The following is a 17,733-nucleotide window of genomic DNA, read 5'->3' on the forward strand; positions in this document are numbered from 1 at the left end:
AACAAAATCAAACCGAAATAACACTGGTCAGTGCAAGTCAGAAAAAGAAGTAGGGCAAAAGCCTTCTTCCAGATCACAGTATTACTTTTCAGAATTTAATTGATTTTATTGCTAGCAATGGCCGTAGTGAATAATTGTCTGCACGTCCACAGTATCTTTCACCTGAGGATCTCAAAGGAATTTACAAAGGTAGGTGTTCTTAGCATGGTTTTACAGCTGGGGCGATCAAAGCACAGAGTTTAAGTGATTGAACCAAGATGACACAGGGAATGGGGAATAAATGAGGTTGGGAATCACAGAGATGGGGATAGAACGCAGGGGCCAGATCTTTGAGTGTGGCAAATCTGCTCTTTGAGCAGGACCCCAGCCAGGGGAGGTGGCTTAAAGACCACTTTTTGTGCTTCTCCAATCTTTGAAGCAGATAGGGACCAGTTCAACCCCTGGCAAAATATGGGGAGACTTCACAGCTGCTCTAACCTATGTCAGCTGTAACAGCTCCCTGCTGGCCCAGAATCACCTTGCTGACCCCCACAACTAGATGAAGAGAGGAAAGCTGCTCTGGGAGTTGTATCACTCATACAGATGAGGGGATTTTTGGTTTGGTTTCTGAAGTAAGGTATAGTATCTTCAGCTAGTGTCTCCCTGCAGGTGAAATGGCCCCAGTGGGTATGTAGGAGGGAAAAGGAGAGTATCAAAGGTCTCAGTGGGAGGAAGCAATCACATGAAATATTGGTGTGTGGGGGATCTATCTTGGGTGAACGTCTTCTGAGGAATCAGAGAAAGGAGCCCATCAAAGATTTCAAGAGAAGGAATTCTCCGGCACAAGCAGGGAGGGAGCAGAAAGGCCTGGTTGTATAAATCAGCTAACACATAACTTATTGCAATATGCTTTAATTTTTATTCTACTTCAATGAAAAGAAAATCTCTGTCCATCACTTCCTCATCTTTAGTCACTTTGTTCAATCTGATGACTTTTATTTCTCTAAAAAAATCCATCCCTGTTTGATGGTAAATGTTACTAACTGCAGTCTTTTCATTCCTTCACTTGTATTGAAATGAGGATTTTTCTAAGCTAGCATTACTTTTCACACATGGATCTCAGTCTACAGCAGTAATTATGAAATCACATCTCCTTTGTTGCATCCATTGTTACCTTTTTTGCAGGGTTTTTACAGGGTAATATTTGACACACCTCAAAACATGCAGGGGTGTCCTGCTGTCTATAAGTTGTGGAGGCATCAGACTAAAGGACATTACAGGCATAACTATGTAAGCAAGCAAGCATTTCACTACTTCACAGTTTTAATATTACAAGGCCAAGGACAGACCACAAGAAAACGTTGGTAATGGCACTGATGTTTCTCACCCATGTATAGTAAAGGCTGAAAGTCATTGTTATACATACAATTTGGCTTAACACTAAAGGGTCCCTATTTCCAACTAATCAAGTGAGTACCTTACTGAGGAAGGCTGCAGGGTCAAATTCTGACCTCAGAAATGCTGGGGTAAATCCAGAGTAAGCAGAATGAAGTCAATCAAGTAATTCTAGATTTATATCTGTGTAAGAGAAGTTAGAATCTGGCCCACCATGCTGAATCTTCCATTCCTTGGTAAGTTCTGTGGATCTGCCTGTCATAGGTTAAATTGTTGCACATCTTTGGATGCCCATGAGAAGAAACTGGAGTAGTTTATTTAACAGTAATTATCAGTAGCTGAGTCAAACTGTGGCTCTCCTAGGGGCTCACTCCCGGTTCAGTCACTATGGTACATTTTTCTAACTAGCTCCTCCAAGGTTTCAGGTTCTTCTAATGAATATTTCGCCATTTTCATCTTCTAGTATCACTTCAACTCTACTCCTCTGTAAAACAAAGACAAAAAGAAGCTGAAAGACTGAACAATAGCATAAAGCTGTCCACTGCAGAAATGTGTGATCAAATGCTATTTCAAAAGTTACACCTGCAAGCGATAGAAATGCCAGATTGGGGTGGCGAGGATAGAAGCTAATAGAAAAATACAGACACTTCATTTCTATCTATTTGTAATGGATGTAATGCTTAGAAGGGTTTATTCTGTCAGTAGACATCCTCTCTATATCCACAGAAAAAGTCAAATCGAGACAATAACAATGAATGCTCCCTTCACTATCCCACCAAAGTGCCTCAACCCTTTTTTGGAGGAACCATTTCTAGCCCAAAGTTGTTCAATCTCAACAGTTTTAATCCTAGGCTTCCCTGCTGACACTGCCAATGAAGGAGTGAATGTGGAGGAGAGGTGTGTGGGAACTCATTTCCTGTCGATCACTAAACGGCTGTGAGATGGCAACTAGTGTCAGTTGCTACCAGCCTGAGCTGAATTCAGACCACTGACCTAGAGTGTGCCTGCATTCCATAGAATCATAGGGTGAAATCGTGGCCCCCTTTGAAGCCAATGGCAAAATTCCCATTGACTTCAATGGGGTCAGGACCTCACACTCAGAAATTAGAGATGGAAAAAATGTTTTAGGTGATGTGGTCCATCCCTCTGCCAGTGCAGGAATCTCTTAGCAATCTGTTTTTTGAGAGCTTTGTCCAGGCTAGTTTTAAATGTTCCTAGAGATGGTGCTCTTATAAAAACTGTCAGAACCAGACTATCACTTCTTCAGCTGCATGTTTCAGGTGAAGGTGAAATGACTAATTTGCTCTTACCCCAGCCCCTTTGCTTGGTGCTTGGAACCCAGTTTCAGACACAGTTCTGACACAGATGTGGGCATGCAGCCTCTTCCTCTATTCTGACGAAGGGAGGGGCAGTTTCCTGTTTTTGTGCAGCAGTTACATTGATCCAGAATGCTCTCAGACTGTGGTTCCCGGTACACATACAAATTCTAGCTCTGTACAGTACTTCATGTTTTTGTGTTTGTTACTCCAGGTTTCTCCTCCCAGCATTAATTCCCTTTTGTACTTGGCCCCAGTGCATCAATGCTACCAATCTCTCGTTCAGTTGTGTCTACTCCAGCCTGCAAGGGAGCCGGGGTTTTTCAAAAAAATTCAGTCTTATTACTACAGGTTGCTGCTCCTAATTGAATGAGAGGTGGTAGGTACTATCTGGGATGGCTAAGGTCAGCCTAATGAATTGGTACAGTTGCCTGGAAAGGTTGGGGTGGGCTTTTCTAGCAGACTATTCCATTAGGTTCACATGCTCTCTGTGCTGTAATCCAGTTCCATCTTGCTACAGCTGTGGGACTATCTGCCCTTCTCAGCACTCCAAGGCCTCTGCTGTATCTGGCATTAACATCCCAGGAATCTGCTCAAGGCAGTCAGGAGTAAAGCAGAAAGACATGTTTACACATGCTGGAGGAGGGGGGAGGGGAGTGCAGGCAGGAAAGTCAGAGGCAAATCCAGTGTAAGAGCCTGTATTTTAGCTGTCACTCTAAAGGAAATGGTCTTTAATAAACAGCCACAGACAGCAAGCAGCAAATCCACTTTGCTCGGTTTTCCAATGCTTTTGCCACAATTATTAGTCGGGAACTGGGCAAAGATCATTTATCATTAATGTGTCTGATAGCTAATTTTATGCAGAACTGTAATGTATTATATATATTGCCATGAGTAACATTAATATAGCACCTTGCCTCCCCAGGGATCCCAAAGTGTTTCATGACCTATATATACCCACCTAAGCTGCACCCATCCCTAGGGTGGAATGTGTAGTCAGGCTAACAAGTGGTGCTTAGTGCACTGAAAAACAGTTGTGTGGGAGATCAGAGAGAGCATTCTGGCCAAGGACAGCGAACCAAAGCCTACTGAGTTCTATGAAACGTGCACAGAGATCATTGGTGTTAAAGAGAGCAGACAGGACCTACGTTTTAAATTTTCATCCAAGAGACTCTGAGATGGAAAGTTCCATGGAACTCAGTTCATCTGCCTGGGACAGCTGTGAAATAGGCATTTTCCATGTGGGGAAACTGAGACAAAGAGCGGTTAAGTGACTTACCCTGGGTCACATATTAAGACATTTCTAAAGCTAAGAACAGAACCCAGATATCCTGACTCCAAGTTCCCTGCTCTAATCAATATAATTTATTTGGTGCTAAATTTAGTTAAATAATATGTATATGCCTCTGGCTATTGCTATTTATGATCTACAGTTCAACTGGCCATGGGTTACTGAGCACATTCCAAGAGTAACTTGCTTGCTAAGCCCTCCTCTCCTTTAAAACTAGAAATGGGCAGATAAGATAGTGAAAGAAATCAGTTTAACTGCTGGTATGTGCTCAGACATACCTGAACTCTGTCCAAGTTATCTGCTAGTTTCTGAATGTTCTTTCGGGGTGGGAGAAACACCTCCAGTCTCACAGCGCCTCTGGCAGTTTTCTGGCAGGATATCAGATGGTTTATTTCCTGAGCCTATGGTGAAAAACAAATAAACCCCAAAAGACCAAAGGATAAAGAAAGCAACCACGTTAGACCAAAATGGGCCAAATAAATCTGTAGGGTAATTGCTGTGAAGTCAACAGGATGAATCTGGCCCTGGGGGATTAAGAAAACTGATCTTCAGACTGTAAAACAAATCTAAATTAAACAAACAAACAAATAAACCTCACAATACCTGCCATATCCCCCCTCAAAAAATCTTTTTATGGTTCTGGTTTTTTAGAAAGCCTGATCTAACTCCCATTGAAGTCTCAGAGAGTCTTTCTATTGACTTCAAGTGGAAGTAGGTCTGGGCCCAAAACCAGCATGGTTGAAAAGCCCCAAAATATGGGAAGGGATTTACTTTGGCTAGCAGAATCCTACTGCTCTATAGACAGGCTTTTAGAAATTACAATGAAAGGCATTAAAAGGTTTATCGTGCTATGGAACTGCAATGAAATGAGAGTGCTACCCCGAATGAAAGTGTGTACATGGAGTGGGTATTGAAAAATGATCAGCTACGTCCAATCAGATCATGATCCAAAAACTGTCCTTGAGAACAGAGGGTGTCTTGCCCACTTTGTTACAGGTAACCCCTAAGACTGCTCAAACTGCCCCATAAGGAGAGGACAGAGGAACTGGGCAGCCCTTGTGCCCCACATAATGTATCCCAGCAAAGTGTTCCATCATGGCTCCTTTGTGCTGCCCAATTTCTCTGCCCTTTCCTTTTCTCTCTCTCTCTTTTGTTTTTCTCTCTAATCTTGTTTTCCTTCTCTCTTTTTCCTTAACTTTCCCTTCTATTGTTGTTGGTGTTGCTCTTTCTCTTGTTTGATATTCCTCCTCATTTTGTGACCCCCCACTCCTCATTCTCTCCCCCAGGAGAAGGCTGCACACCCTATGAGCTACTCCTGCTGAGCTGAGAGCCATAGGAGCAGAGTGAAGTGGCTTGGGCCCATGGGCTGTGCCTGAATATTGCAGATCTGAACATGAGCTGTTCTCCTGGCTGTCTGCTGTAGGGGTCACAGTGGAAGCAGGGAGCTGCCTGACCTCCATCAGTAGCATAAGTCCAGAGGGGGATTTAGGATCGTGCAGCTTTCTCTGCTCCTCTCCACTTTGCTGTGTTCTATTTGGACTTGTCTGGTGCCTCTGCAGAGGAATCAATTTGGGAGATATTGGTCCAGTTCTCAGATGACCTCACTCCCAATGGATCCCCTGTAGGCAGCTTTAGCAGAGTGTCCCAGACACAAAGATTGAACTCCATTTTCCACCCTGCAGGAGGTCCCTCCAGGTCAGGGTAGAAGAGCAGTGTGTAGGAAAGCTTGCCCAGCTGCTGCCAGTCCTTGTTGTGTCCCATCATTCCAGGGTCATTCATGGACACTAAAATTCACTTTAAAAAAAAATCTAAACTAAAGCAAACAAATCTCCCAGCAGAATGAAGATCAATAAAAAGACGGCCAGGCACTGTCTTATGTTTAGAAGATTCATCTTTGCACATATTCAGTTGTGTGTTGCCAAGTTTTGGAAATCAGCGAAAACTTACATCGGTTACTGCAAACTAAAGAGCCTCTGGAGACAGTCTGTCTTGCTTTCCAGAGTAGCCTGGGGTTGGGGGAGAGAGGCAGTTGGACAGTAGTATAGAAGAAACCCTGTTCCACTGTTGCTAACTATAGCATATATTAATTTCAGAGTCATAAATAACTTTAATACCATGCTAGCCAAGTATGATATCATTTAGTTTGGGATTAGGGGAAAATATCTTCCTTGAGGCTGTAGGGTCTAAAATAAGCAACTTTTCCAGAATTGGTTTTCTCATAGGGAATAAACAGAGAAACTCCAGTCTGCAGTTGTAAACTGGAAGGGTTACTTTAGTGCACTTGATAAGATGAGATGTGTTGGCCGGTATGCTGAGCTTTTAGGACAGGATTTTCAAAAGCACCCAAGTGAGTTAGGTGCACAAAGCCTTATAGACTTTCACTGGTGTGTGCGCTCCTAAATCACTTGGGCACTTCGCAAATGCCATCCTTAATGAATGACAGTGTGCTGACATGATCTTTTCCAACACCAGTTTGCTATATGGAGCAACACATAAAACCTCCTCCTTCTAAGAGTTAGAATCTTCTAATGACAATTAGAAAGACAATTGTGCAGACAAATTTCATGGTTGCATGCACAAGTGGAAACTACACAAGCAAATAATCAGCTAGAGGAACAGCTGGTTATTTGCATTCACAGTTGTCATGGCTTCACACACAACTGTGGTAGGTTTATTTTAAAACTCGGCACGCAAACACATGCACGCACAATTCTAGAGATCCTGGCCAAAAATTCAGCAAAAGGATTGTTTTCATTTTGCAAATGGATCCTAAATATATGTTCTCCTGCACTTGAATGTAATGGAGCATCACAAGGACAACAGAAGAGAAAACAGGCTCATTTTAGTGGTTAAAGCTGTATATGGGTTATGTCTACACTGGAGCTGGAGGTGTAATTTCTAATTGAGCTAGCACGATAAAATCAGCAGTGCAGCCACAATGGCACAAGCAGTGGGATAGGCCAGCTGTCTGACTGTGTATTTAGCATCTCAGGTGGCACTGTACTCAGCATGGCTAGCCCATGCCACTGCTTCTGCTGATCAATCTAGCAGGGGTATGTCTACCTGAGCTGGAAATTAAATCTCCAGCCCCAGTGTAGACAAACCCTCTTAGAGAAGGCACTATGGAGAAATAGCCATATTTCCATTGTTAAGATTGCAACTGAGGTTCTATTATAATCTTCATTTTCACCCCTTCTCTATATTAGGATGAGGAAAAGTTTGTCAGCTGAAAAAACGGATGATGACTGTTAGAATTTTCCCCACACATTTCAGGATGTTTCATGGAACAGGTTTGAAGGTGCAACTGCATAAAAATTTCCTCTCTTTTGAGCATGAAGGAGAAAAACTAATATTTTGTTTTTTCCCTTGCTCACTTCAAAATATAATAATTTGCATGCATTAGAAAAGTGACATTTCAGTGTATGATAAAGAAATGATCTTTGCTACATACAATTCCTCAGTCCCATCTCGTACAACACTATCAGCCTGGCCTGTTGATGAAAGGTCTCTGAGGTTAACTTACTCTCAAGTTCTGAAATCGGAGTCTCATGTTTCGAAGGCGGTTCCGGGCTTCTGCAGCCTTGAGAAGCCCAATGATCCTTGCCTGCTTCTTTTGCTCTGCGTCTCTTTCACACATGGAGTGCTCATGTGACATTTTATCCATCATAAGAATGTCTGAAGCCAGCATGGATTTCACTGGTTCCTCAGTGGGCTCAGCAAATGCCAGATACCTCTCTCTTTGCTGTGGAGACACTGCATTTACATCAAGTGAAAGTAAACTCTTCCGGGATTTAGGAATAATTGTCCCTTTGCGCGTAGCTGTTTCTCTTGCAGTCATCTTTATTCTAGGTTAAGACTGAAAAAGAAGAAAAAAATCCAGAGTTGTAACAATGTGAGGTCAGGAGTACTTGGTGCTTTGGGAAATCCTACACTCTCCAAGTGGGGAAGCTGCTGAATGCCCCATCTGGCTTAAGAAGTGTCAGGCTGAGGACAGGATTCACACTCAGGTTTCTTAGTTGGTGCTGTATAATGGTACCAGTAGGTTATGTAGTGTGGTCCAGTAAATAGTGCACTGGATTATGACCCAGGAGATCTAGGTGCTATTCCTGGTTCTGTGGCTAACCTGCTCTTTGACCCTGGGTAAGTTAACTTTGCTTCTCTTTCACCTTATGTCCGTCTTCTTTACTAGGATTGCAAGGTCCTTGGGGGCAAGGACTGTCTCTTATTCTGTGTCTGTATAGTACCTAGCACCATGGGGTGCTGATCTCAATTGGGGCCTCTAGGCACTATTGCAAAATACATCTTCATCATAATGGACTAGCCCTACTTTTTGCACATATTTCTTTCATCAGTATTATTTCAATTCTTCAAACCCTTTGCTACTCAATGGGAAGATTCAGACACGGTGTTGGCCACTACAAGATATTTATGGCTACTCATGCATTAAATGTCCAACTGCCTGATCTGTCTTTTTGGTGGGTACTTTTCTCTCTCCTATAAAAAAACATCTGTCTAAGCTACACATGCATCTCCAATTTCCTTGGCAGCTCTTAAAAACTGTACTTGAGTGTTGTTTAGAAATGCTCAGACAGTTGCACATCATTGCTGTTGTACTAAGACAGCCAATTGTGGGGCCAGGTCAGTCCCTTTTATTTTCCAGTATTTACTATTCTTAGTTCAGTTTTTAATGCAATCTTAGAAACATTTTAGACCAGCCCAAAGGCCCGATGGCTGTGCTCTTCTGCACTGCTATGTAGGAGACACATTGAGCTTGGCAGCACTACAGAGACATGTACTGAACCTCTGCAACTCATGTCACTCAGCGATCCCCTTGGTTGACTAAGGACTGAAGTTTTCAAGCTATGAAGTGAGTCCTTCTTAGGCTGGAAGAATGGGGTCATATCTGAACTTGGGTGAGTAAACTGGGCAGTAAAATGGGATGCTGGTCGAGGATCTAAGGATCCCTGGGAGAAAATGCTTTAAATTCTTATTTTAATAGTTCATGTCATAGCTTGCATCAGCTTATCAGGTACATCCTGATGGATTTGCCCCCTGCTTCATCAGCACTCTGCAATCTGTACAAGTTTGTATTTATGGATGGATACATGGTGTCAGATCCTCAGCTGATGTGAATCATTGTAGCTTCACTGAAGTAATGGAGCTACCCCAATTTACATCAGCAGAGGATTTGGCCCAAGAAGGATTTCTGGAACTTCAGTTTCAGTCCAAGCACTGAGGTAAACAACAGCCATCTAGATTGCAGTGTGAACCAAACACATGAGTCAAAGCCTCAAAAGGCTGTAATTACATGTAAAACATACAAATCAGGATTTAGATAATCCTGTAGATTAAAAGCAGTGAATAAAGTACAAGACATTAGACATCAAATACAGTTGTGAAAAGAAATTTACAATATATCTACCTGTGATGATGATGACGATAATAATAATAATAATATCACGCATCGAACACCATACATATTCAAACCATTCCACAAACATTAACTGATTGATCCTTCAAACAACCCTGTGAGGTAGGCAAGCATCATTATCCCTATTTTACAGAGGGCTCAGAGGTTAATTGACTTGCTCACGATTATACAAATCAAAAGTGGAGTTGGGATTACAACTCAGAAGTCTTTACTCTAATTACTAGCTAGCACTGATATGTATCTATGGTATTAATAGGAGCAGGTAGAGATGCTCTGCTAGAATACTTGATTTAGAGACCCTTCACTTCTCAAAGAACCTACCATGAATGAGAAGCTTTCGTGTTTAATGCATTGAAAAAGAAGTTCAAGAAACTGGGATATTTCAACAATTTCTGAATACAATTTGAATCAAACAGAAGCTCTGATATGTGCAAGTTAATCCATAACCACCAAACCCAATTCACTAGATTTATGCAAATGTTTTATAATGAAACTCTTCCAATTTCAATTTTTATATAAAACCTAGTTGAATTTGGAGCTAATCTGGGCCAGTTTATGATTCCAGGTGAGAATCATACCAAATGCAGTGATTTTCTATGGTTTTTTTTGTAGTATTTGAATTTTTTTGTAGTTTGAATTTTTTAGTAGCAAAAGGTGAAAGAGAATTCCTTGGTGCGATAAAGGCCAATACTTTTGCAGTCAGTAAAACCATTGAACTATTTAACTCTGAAAATTAGTTCCTATTCATGTAGTAACAACATAGCTATGCTGTATCATATATATACACATACATATGTATATATATGCTATATATTCTGTAACAGGAACAATGTATTTTTGCTATACCTTTTGTATCCTGTTTACGCTGAACCTAGTTATAGAATAGAAAGTTAGTGGGAAATATTTAGACTGTAGAAAGAAACCAGTCTGACTCCATGGGAGACTGCTCAGAAAGTCTTTTTAAAAAAAAAAGATTATAAAATAAGAAGTCAGAGAAACGAAAAGAAAAGAAAAGAAAAGAAAATTGACTTCTCAAAAGGAAGATTCCTTTCATTTGTATTACTCTTACAAAACCATGGCAGGAAATCACACAGGATGCTACTGACAAGAAAGAGGAACTGGTTTTAAGGATGGTTCTGCAAATGGGATTTTAAACACATACAAGTCTTTTTCTCTGTTAATATATCATTACTTCCAATGCTTTCTTGATCTTCTGATGCCAGAAGAGCTATACATATTATGATGAACTGTTTGTTGTTTGAAGACTTTATGGCTTATGACCAAAACCAGACAAGCTGTCTTGTAATATATTACTTCAGAGTTTTGCTCTTATAAAACCGTGTTCAGGAACTGAAACTTTTGAAGTCTAGCTGAGAAATCTGGTGAAGAACCTACCCACTTTGAATTCTCTTTGGCTCACTATACTCCATGTGTGAAACACAGAAAATAAAGAGAAGGCAGGAACTCTTGTGAAAAAAGGGCAAAGTTCACAAGTTCTTCAGAATCCAAACATCTCCCTGGCCATTATTAAGCAATAACATGTAACAAGATTATCCATTTTTACCGAGATAGTTGGCTTATTTCTTTCCCATGCATTATCAGTACGATGGGTAGGTTCAATGGTTGCTGTATGTCATGTATTTACCTTAGTGGAAGTAGCATGGCTAAACCTCTGTTTTGAAAGCACTGAATTTTTAGAATATTTTGAGATAGATTATAAGAAGACAATGCACATAAGTGCATGCACAATTACCATGGTTGTGTGTGTAACTGCAGTAACTGCACATGCAGATATAAATGGTTGTTTGTGTGGTCAGTGACTATAGTTGTATGTACGCTCACAGTAACTGGGCACACAACTGATAAATTCAAATACAGACACATATTTTGCATATGTATTTACATATGCATATTTACATATATACATGTGCAAGGACTTCAGAAAACATACTTATGTATTTTTTAATTAAAAAATGTAGGTCTCAATATAGATTTTATTGTCCAAGTTGTTCTACTATCTAGCTAATTTCTCTCTAATTATATTTAGTTAATGTATATAGTTATTTAACTTAAGCAGTTTTAGTTTACAATATGAATGTTCTTGACTATAATTATTCAAATGTATAAAAACTTAATTTCTGTCAATTCCTTTAAATAAAGTCACACTCATTTTGATCACAGAAATACCCTGAAAATCCAACCACCAAGCATAAACTGTTGATTAAAATGTTACGGTGGTGGGCCTGGATGGTTTATATGGCTGCTGACAAAGACTTTCACCTCCATGTCACTGGCACCCATCAAATAGAAATTCAGGAAACTGAATCCACAAGACATAATATAGCTAGAGGTGGTGCAGATCTATAGGTTTATGTATTTTAATGTTCCAGTGACAATAATACATATGTGACAAATCTCAAACTCTGCTACAAGACTGAACTATATCTGTACTCTAAGAATGCCTGCATGTTGGAGGGATGTTTCCAGGGTCCTATAGAATAAACTATGACTGTGCTCAGTGCTGTAGCCCTAAAGACTCCATGAGCCTTTTAAAAAAATTAACATTTGGCCCAATGTCACTGGCCCAAAATGTCCCTTCCCATCTTTGTTGTGGAGTGTGCTGCATGCCAGCTGTCTGCCAAGTTTCTGCGCTCCATCCCAAAGAGTCTGCATTTCACTGAAGTGACCTGTATGTAGCACAGCAAGAATGTGCTTTTGAGATCTTAGATGGTGAAAAACATTGTATTGATAAAATAATATTAACAATAATAAAAATAATAATTAATACATTTTACTTTCTAAGGCCTCTAGGCACCCAATAAAATATAACTACATGCAACATCTGCTAAAGAAAGATAACATAGCCTAACAAGCATCAATTGCAATTCTTCATTTTGGGTTCAAGGTTTCTACTTTTTTGACATAGGCTTAGTGAGGGTTAAAACACGTATTTCTCGACCTATACAATGGCTGCACTGTGTGGTTTAATGCTTAGGCACTTTCTTAAGAGGAGGTCAGGCTTGGTCACTGGTGTGTATTTCTGTGGTCCTAGATAAGACAACGCTGGTTTTCCTGTTCATAAAAATTAGACAGCAAGTCAAGTCCCTCTTTCTGGACGTATAAAAGCATCACTCACAGTCACCAGATTAAATTGCAACAGAAAGATCTTCTGTCGGGGTTATTTTTGTAAACTCTTTTATAATGTGAGTCAGATGGGTTGGGCAGTGTGGTTCAGTGGGAGGTGTGTGTCCTCAGCAAGTCTCACATTCTAGCCCTAACACATAGGGCCAGATTTTCAAAACAACTCAGCTCCCATTTAGGCACCAAAATAAGTGTCCAGATTTTGAAAAGAACTCAGCACTTTGGGTGTGAAAATATGGACATAAATGTCACAATGCGAGCTGCTGGATACCGAACCCTGGTATCTTCTCTGGAAACTTTTCAACAACAGATCTGGGCAAAACTTGAAGCTGGCTAGCAGGTATTCATTAAAGTGTCTGACTCATAAATCCTTTTTATCCCCACCTCCTCTCTAAAGTTTGTGTCCCTCACTCATTCTGTCATTTCCACAAGTTAGAATATAAATTCTTTAGGGCAGAGATCACGTCTTAGTCGTCTGTGAAGTGCTTAGCACACTTGTTTGCAATACAGAATTAATTATTATTAATAAAATGGTAACACAAATTAGAAGATGTAAAAGTTCTGTTTTTGTGAAACAACCCCCCTGACTCATATAGCAAAAGGACCCTCTTTAGTACAGGGAACCTGTTGGACGAGCACAACTGTTAACTGAAACGTGGCAAACTTTGTGCAAAAGTTCTGTGCAATTCTATAGTTGTCCACAAAATCCTGCAAAGCTCTGTTTAGTTGTCTGTATTGGATGCAGTCTGAGGTTTAGGAGAGTTCACCTGTTGTTGCCTTTAAGGGTGCTTGCTTTGCCTCAATATGAAATTGCCAAATCTAAGCATTCAAAAATCATAAGTCAGGCCCCCGAAAAAACATAAGATTAACTTAAACATAATTAAAAATCCTGCCTCAGTGAAGGGGGATGGACTACATTATCTAAGGAGGTCCCTTCCAGCCATAAATGTTTATGATTTCTATTAGATTTTTAAAAAATAACATTTGAATTATTTTTATTTGCCTTTGGGGTTTAAAATATTTAGAGATTACATCTTCAAGCTTTTCTCTACAACTGTGAGTTATAAACTTACTCTTTTAAAAAAATCAAAGCTGATATTCTCAGGCAATCATATAAGTCCAGGAGCTGGGGCTTTAAGAAAAACACCAAATACCACAGAGTTGGCCAAACCATCAATATTCAGTTGTGCCGTCTTAGTTTTGGTAGCTAGGATGCTGCAAATAATGTCACCATCTCACCACAATAACTACAAAACTGTGATTCTGTTGTGACTTGCATTACAAAGTGCAGACCCAGCGGATACAATGACATATGTGGATACAATAGGATATGTGGACTCAGTAGGAATCAGCCTCATAAACAACTTGAATCTGAATCAAACCATATCTGAGATTCAAAGAAGTCTGGAATTTTTTTCTTTTTAAATTTTACACATTGCTCCCACATCAATAGAATCAGCAGGCTGCCAAGGTATCTGCATGACATCGGACCCAACTGGGCCCAGGCAGTTCTCTTGTGTGATTTGTAGCCTGATCTCCAGACTGCAACGGTTTGGAATTGGGATATGTTGTGACAAGCTTCAGAGACGCATCAGAATTTTTGGCAGGTGGCAACCCGTAGCCTGTTGGCTGAAACAGCAGAGTGGGATCTGCAGTCTCTATGCAAAATATAGCAGCTGGAATTAAGGCCCATGCAATACCCTGCCTGTCTAGCTACCTAGTTGTATCACACCCATCGCCATGGCATCTGGGCACCTGGGACCAGGGCTGCACAGCAGCAGTGTGAGGGGAGAGCCACAGGCAGCTCTGGAAGGGTGCGGGGGGAGTTCAACTGGGGCCATGTGGGGAGCTGCATTAGACCCTGGGATTGGGGTGGGGCCTGTGCTGGGAGAGCAGCTTGGGGTTCTTGCTATGCCCAGTGGGGAGGAGGCAGGGGTGCCCTGATGGGGAGCTGGGAGAGTAAGGTGCAGCTCTGAGAACACGGTGCCCTGGGGTTGCGCTGGGGGCAGGGATCGGGGCGGGGGGGCGGGCTGGGGGCAGGGATTGGGGAGGGGCTGGAGCTGCGCTGGAGGCAGGGATGGGGGGGCTGGGGCTGTGCTGGGGGCAGGGATCGGTGGGCAGGGATCAGGGGGGCTGGGGGGCAGGGTCCTGGGGGGCACGCTGGGGGCAGGGATGTGGGGGCTGGGGCAGCGAGTTGGGGTTGGTGGTGGGGGCAGGGATCGGGGGGGGCCTGTGGGGCGGGCTGGGCTTGTGGGGGGTCTTGTGGGTCGGGCTGGGGCAGCACTGGGGGCAGGGATCGGGGGGGGGTCTGGGGCTGCGCTGGGAGGCAGGGTCCTGGGGGGCAGGCTGGGGCGGTGCTGGGGGCAGGGATCAGGGAGGGGCTGGGGCGATATTGGGGACAGGGCTGGGGGGCGAGTTGGGGCGGTGCTGGGGGCAGGGATGTGGGGGCGGGCTGGGGCAGCGGGGCGGTGCTGGGGGCAGGGTCCTGTGGGGGGGCAGTGCTGGGGGCAGGGATCGGGGGCAGGGATCGGGGGGGCAGTGCTGGGGGCAGGGATCGGGGGCAGGGATGGGGGGGTGGTGCTGGGGGCAGGGATGGGGGGCACTGTGGGGGGGCTGGGGCTGGTGGCAGGGATCGGGGCGGGCTGGGGGCAGGGCTGGGGGGGTTGGGGCGGCGCGGTGGGCAGGAATGGGCGGGATGGGGCGGTGCTGGGGGCAGGGATCGGGGGCAGGGATCAGGGGGGCTGGGGGGCAGCGTCCTGGGGGGCACGCTGGGGGCAGGGATGGGGGGGCTGGGGCAGCGAGTTGGGGTTGGTGGTGGGGGCAGGGATCGGGGGGGGCCTGTGGGGCGGGCTGGGCTTGTGGGAGGTCTTGTGGGGCGGGCTGGGGCAGCACTGGGGGCAGCTATCGGGGGGGGGTCTGGGGCTGCGCTGGGGGGCAGGGTCCTGGGGGGCAGGCTGGGGCGGTGCTGGGGGCAGGGATCAGGGAGGGGCTGGGGCGATATTGGGGACAGGGCTGGGGGGCGAGTTGGGGCGGTGCTGGGGGCAGGGATGTGGGGGTGGGCTGGGGCGGCGGTGCGGTGCTGGGGGCAGGGTCCTGTGGGGCAGGGATCAGGGGCAGGGATGGGGGGCACTGTGGGGGGGCTGGGGCTGGTGGCAGGGATCGGGGCGGGGGGGCGGGCTGGGGGCAGGGCTGGGGGGGTTGGGGCGGCGCGGTGGGCAGGAATGGGCGGGATGGGGCGGTGCTGGGGGCAGGGATCGGGGGGCAGGGATCAGGGGGGCTGGGGGGCAGGGTCCTGGGGGGCAGGCTGGGGGCAGGGATGGGGGGGCCTGGGCGGTGCTGGGGGCAGGGATCGGGGCGGGATGGGGCGGCGCGGTGGGCAGTGATGGGGGGCGGGCTGGGGCTGGTGCCGGGGGCAGGGATCGAGGGCAGGGATGGGGCTGGGGGCAGGGTCCTGTGGGGGGGGGCGTGTGGAGATGCTCTAGGAATGGGAGGGGGCGGGGAGCCCTGGGGACCCGGGGGGGGAGAGGCGGATCCAATCCCCCCCCCGGCCCCCGCGGAGCCCGCTCTTACCCCTCCCCCGCCTCCTCCCGTCGCGTCTCCTCTTCCCCTTCAGGTCCGGCCCCGCGTCCCGCCTCGTGGGCTTTACAAGCGTTGCCATGGTCACGGCGCTACCGGGCAACCCGGCCAAGCGGCTCCGCCCCTCCGCCCCGCTCGCGCCCGGCGCGGGGACCACGTGACAGGCAGACGGCCTCCGCGCGCCGCAGGGGCCGGGGGTGGGCGCGCCGCCGCTCCCCTGGGCGCGTGGTGGGGGCGGGGCAGCTCGCCTCCGCGGGCCGCGTCTTCCGTCGCTTGCCAGGGGCACGCGCTCGGAGGGGCCGGAGGAGACCGAGGGCTGCAACAGCAAGGGGCAGAGCCGCGCAATGCATTGTGGGCTTGCCATGCCCGGGTGGCAGCAAACGAAGAAAGGGGGGGGGTAGAGCGGAGCAATATGGGGCCCTGGAGTGCAAGAGGCGAGGGTCTGCAGGGCGAGAGTCGGGGTGGGGGCAGAGAAACCCAGGGCCTGGAGTTGCAGTAGCAGGGGTTATCCCTGCAGGCTGGAGGCGGAGACGCCTGGGACCTGAGCCTGAGACAGTCGCAAGTGTGTGCGTTTGCAAAGTAGGACTGGGGGCATGTGCAGAGAAGCGTGGGATCTGGGATTGCCCTATGGGAGGGTGCCGGCCAGAGGCCTGGGGGGTGTTGGCGTTGCTCAGTGGAGGCCCAGGACTGAAATAATAAGGGATATTGCTGGTCCAGTCTGTGGGGCGTTGGCAGGGCTACATGAGGAGTTTGCACTGCTTCTGCTCGTAATGTGTGTGTTTCCAGCCGGTGCTAGAAGCTCCTTAATTTGTAAAAATTAATGCATCCGATGAAGTGAGCTGTAGCTCACGAAAGCTCATGCTCAAATAAATTGGTTAGTCTGTAAGGTGCCACAAGTTCTCCTTTTCTTTTTGCGAATACAGACTAACACGGCTGTTACTCTGAATCCTTAATTTGTGTTTCTTGTAAGTTTTTTGGGTCAGTGACACTCTTTTTGTTGTGTGTGTGTGTGTGTGTACAGTCCCTAGCACCATGAAGCCCTGGGTCTTGACTGGGGCTGTGAGGTACTACTACATTACAATTTATATATAAAGGCTAATTGTATTCATATCTAACCTATACAGCTTGGCAATCTTAGCTCTGCTACCCTTACCATCCTCCTCCCAGCCCTACTGCTTGATGGTCTACGGTTTTCACCTCTAGTTCTAAATTAGACTAACTCCTTGGAGAAGGGATCCCTACCACCATGGGACCCTGTTCCTGACTTGAGCCTCTGGACACTGCTGCAACAACAGTGATTTTCACAAAGATGCAGTGTTTTCTTGGTCATTTGTTGGGTATTCATTCTACTTTTTCCCACTGATAGAGATATAGTCCATTTTATTCTTGATAAGCTTGCGGTGTATTAGAGTCTTCTAGGTTTCCGTAGCAGCTCTCACTTACAGGATTTGGCTCTGTACAGCATTTCGGGTCGTCTGATAGATTAATTTGGTCCCATGTTCCTATGGTGTATCTCACTTCATTAACATCCATGAAGTTATATTAGGGATGAACTTGGCTCATGGTCTTTATGATAGTCACCGTTTGTGTCCCCTTTGAACTAA

General features: G+C 45.4%; 1 protein-coding gene across 1 annotated transcript; it reads right to left on the reverse strand.

The window, feature by feature from the left end:
* Window positions 1-875: 875 nt before the first annotated feature.
* On the reverse strand, window positions 876-16,161 carry LKAAEAR1 (LKAAEAR motif containing 1). The gene is made up of 4 exons (XM_077832119.1): window positions 16,124-16,161; window positions 7,505-7,837; window positions 4,260-4,382; window positions 876-1,858 (listed from the first exon to the last, which is right to left on the reverse strand). Exons 2-4 carry the CDS (start codon window positions 7,817-7,819, stop codon window positions 1,796-1,798), a joined length of 501 nt encoding a protein of 166 aa, XP_077688245.1. The 5' UTR covers window positions 7,820-7,837; window positions 16,124-16,161; the 3' UTR covers window positions 876-1,795.
* Between the last annotated feature and the right edge of the window lie 1,572 nt (window positions 16,162-17,733).

This window comes from Eretmochelys imbricata, chromosome 13 (assembly GCF_965152235.1).
Source record: "Eretmochelys imbricata isolate rEreImb1 chromosome 13, rEreImb1.hap1, whole genome shotgun sequence".
NCBI lineage: Eukaryota > Metazoa > Chordata > Testudines > Cheloniidae > Eretmochelys > Eretmochelys imbricata.

Bases quoted from the DNA above. Each gene is read 5' to 3' on its own strand.
- LKAAEAR1 (XM_077832119.1), bottom strand. From the start codon at position 7,819: ATGACTGCAAGAGAAACAGCTACGCGCAAAGGGACAATTATTCCTAAA. The intron at 4,383-7,504 runs GTAAGTTAACCT...TTTTCACCATAG, and splicing joins TCCGATTTCAGAACTTGAGA to GCTCAGGAAATAAACCATCT. The intron at 1,859-4,259 runs GTATGTCTGAGC...TTTGTTTTACAG, and splicing joins ATAACTTGGACAGAGTTCAG to AGGAGTAGAGTTGAAGTGAT.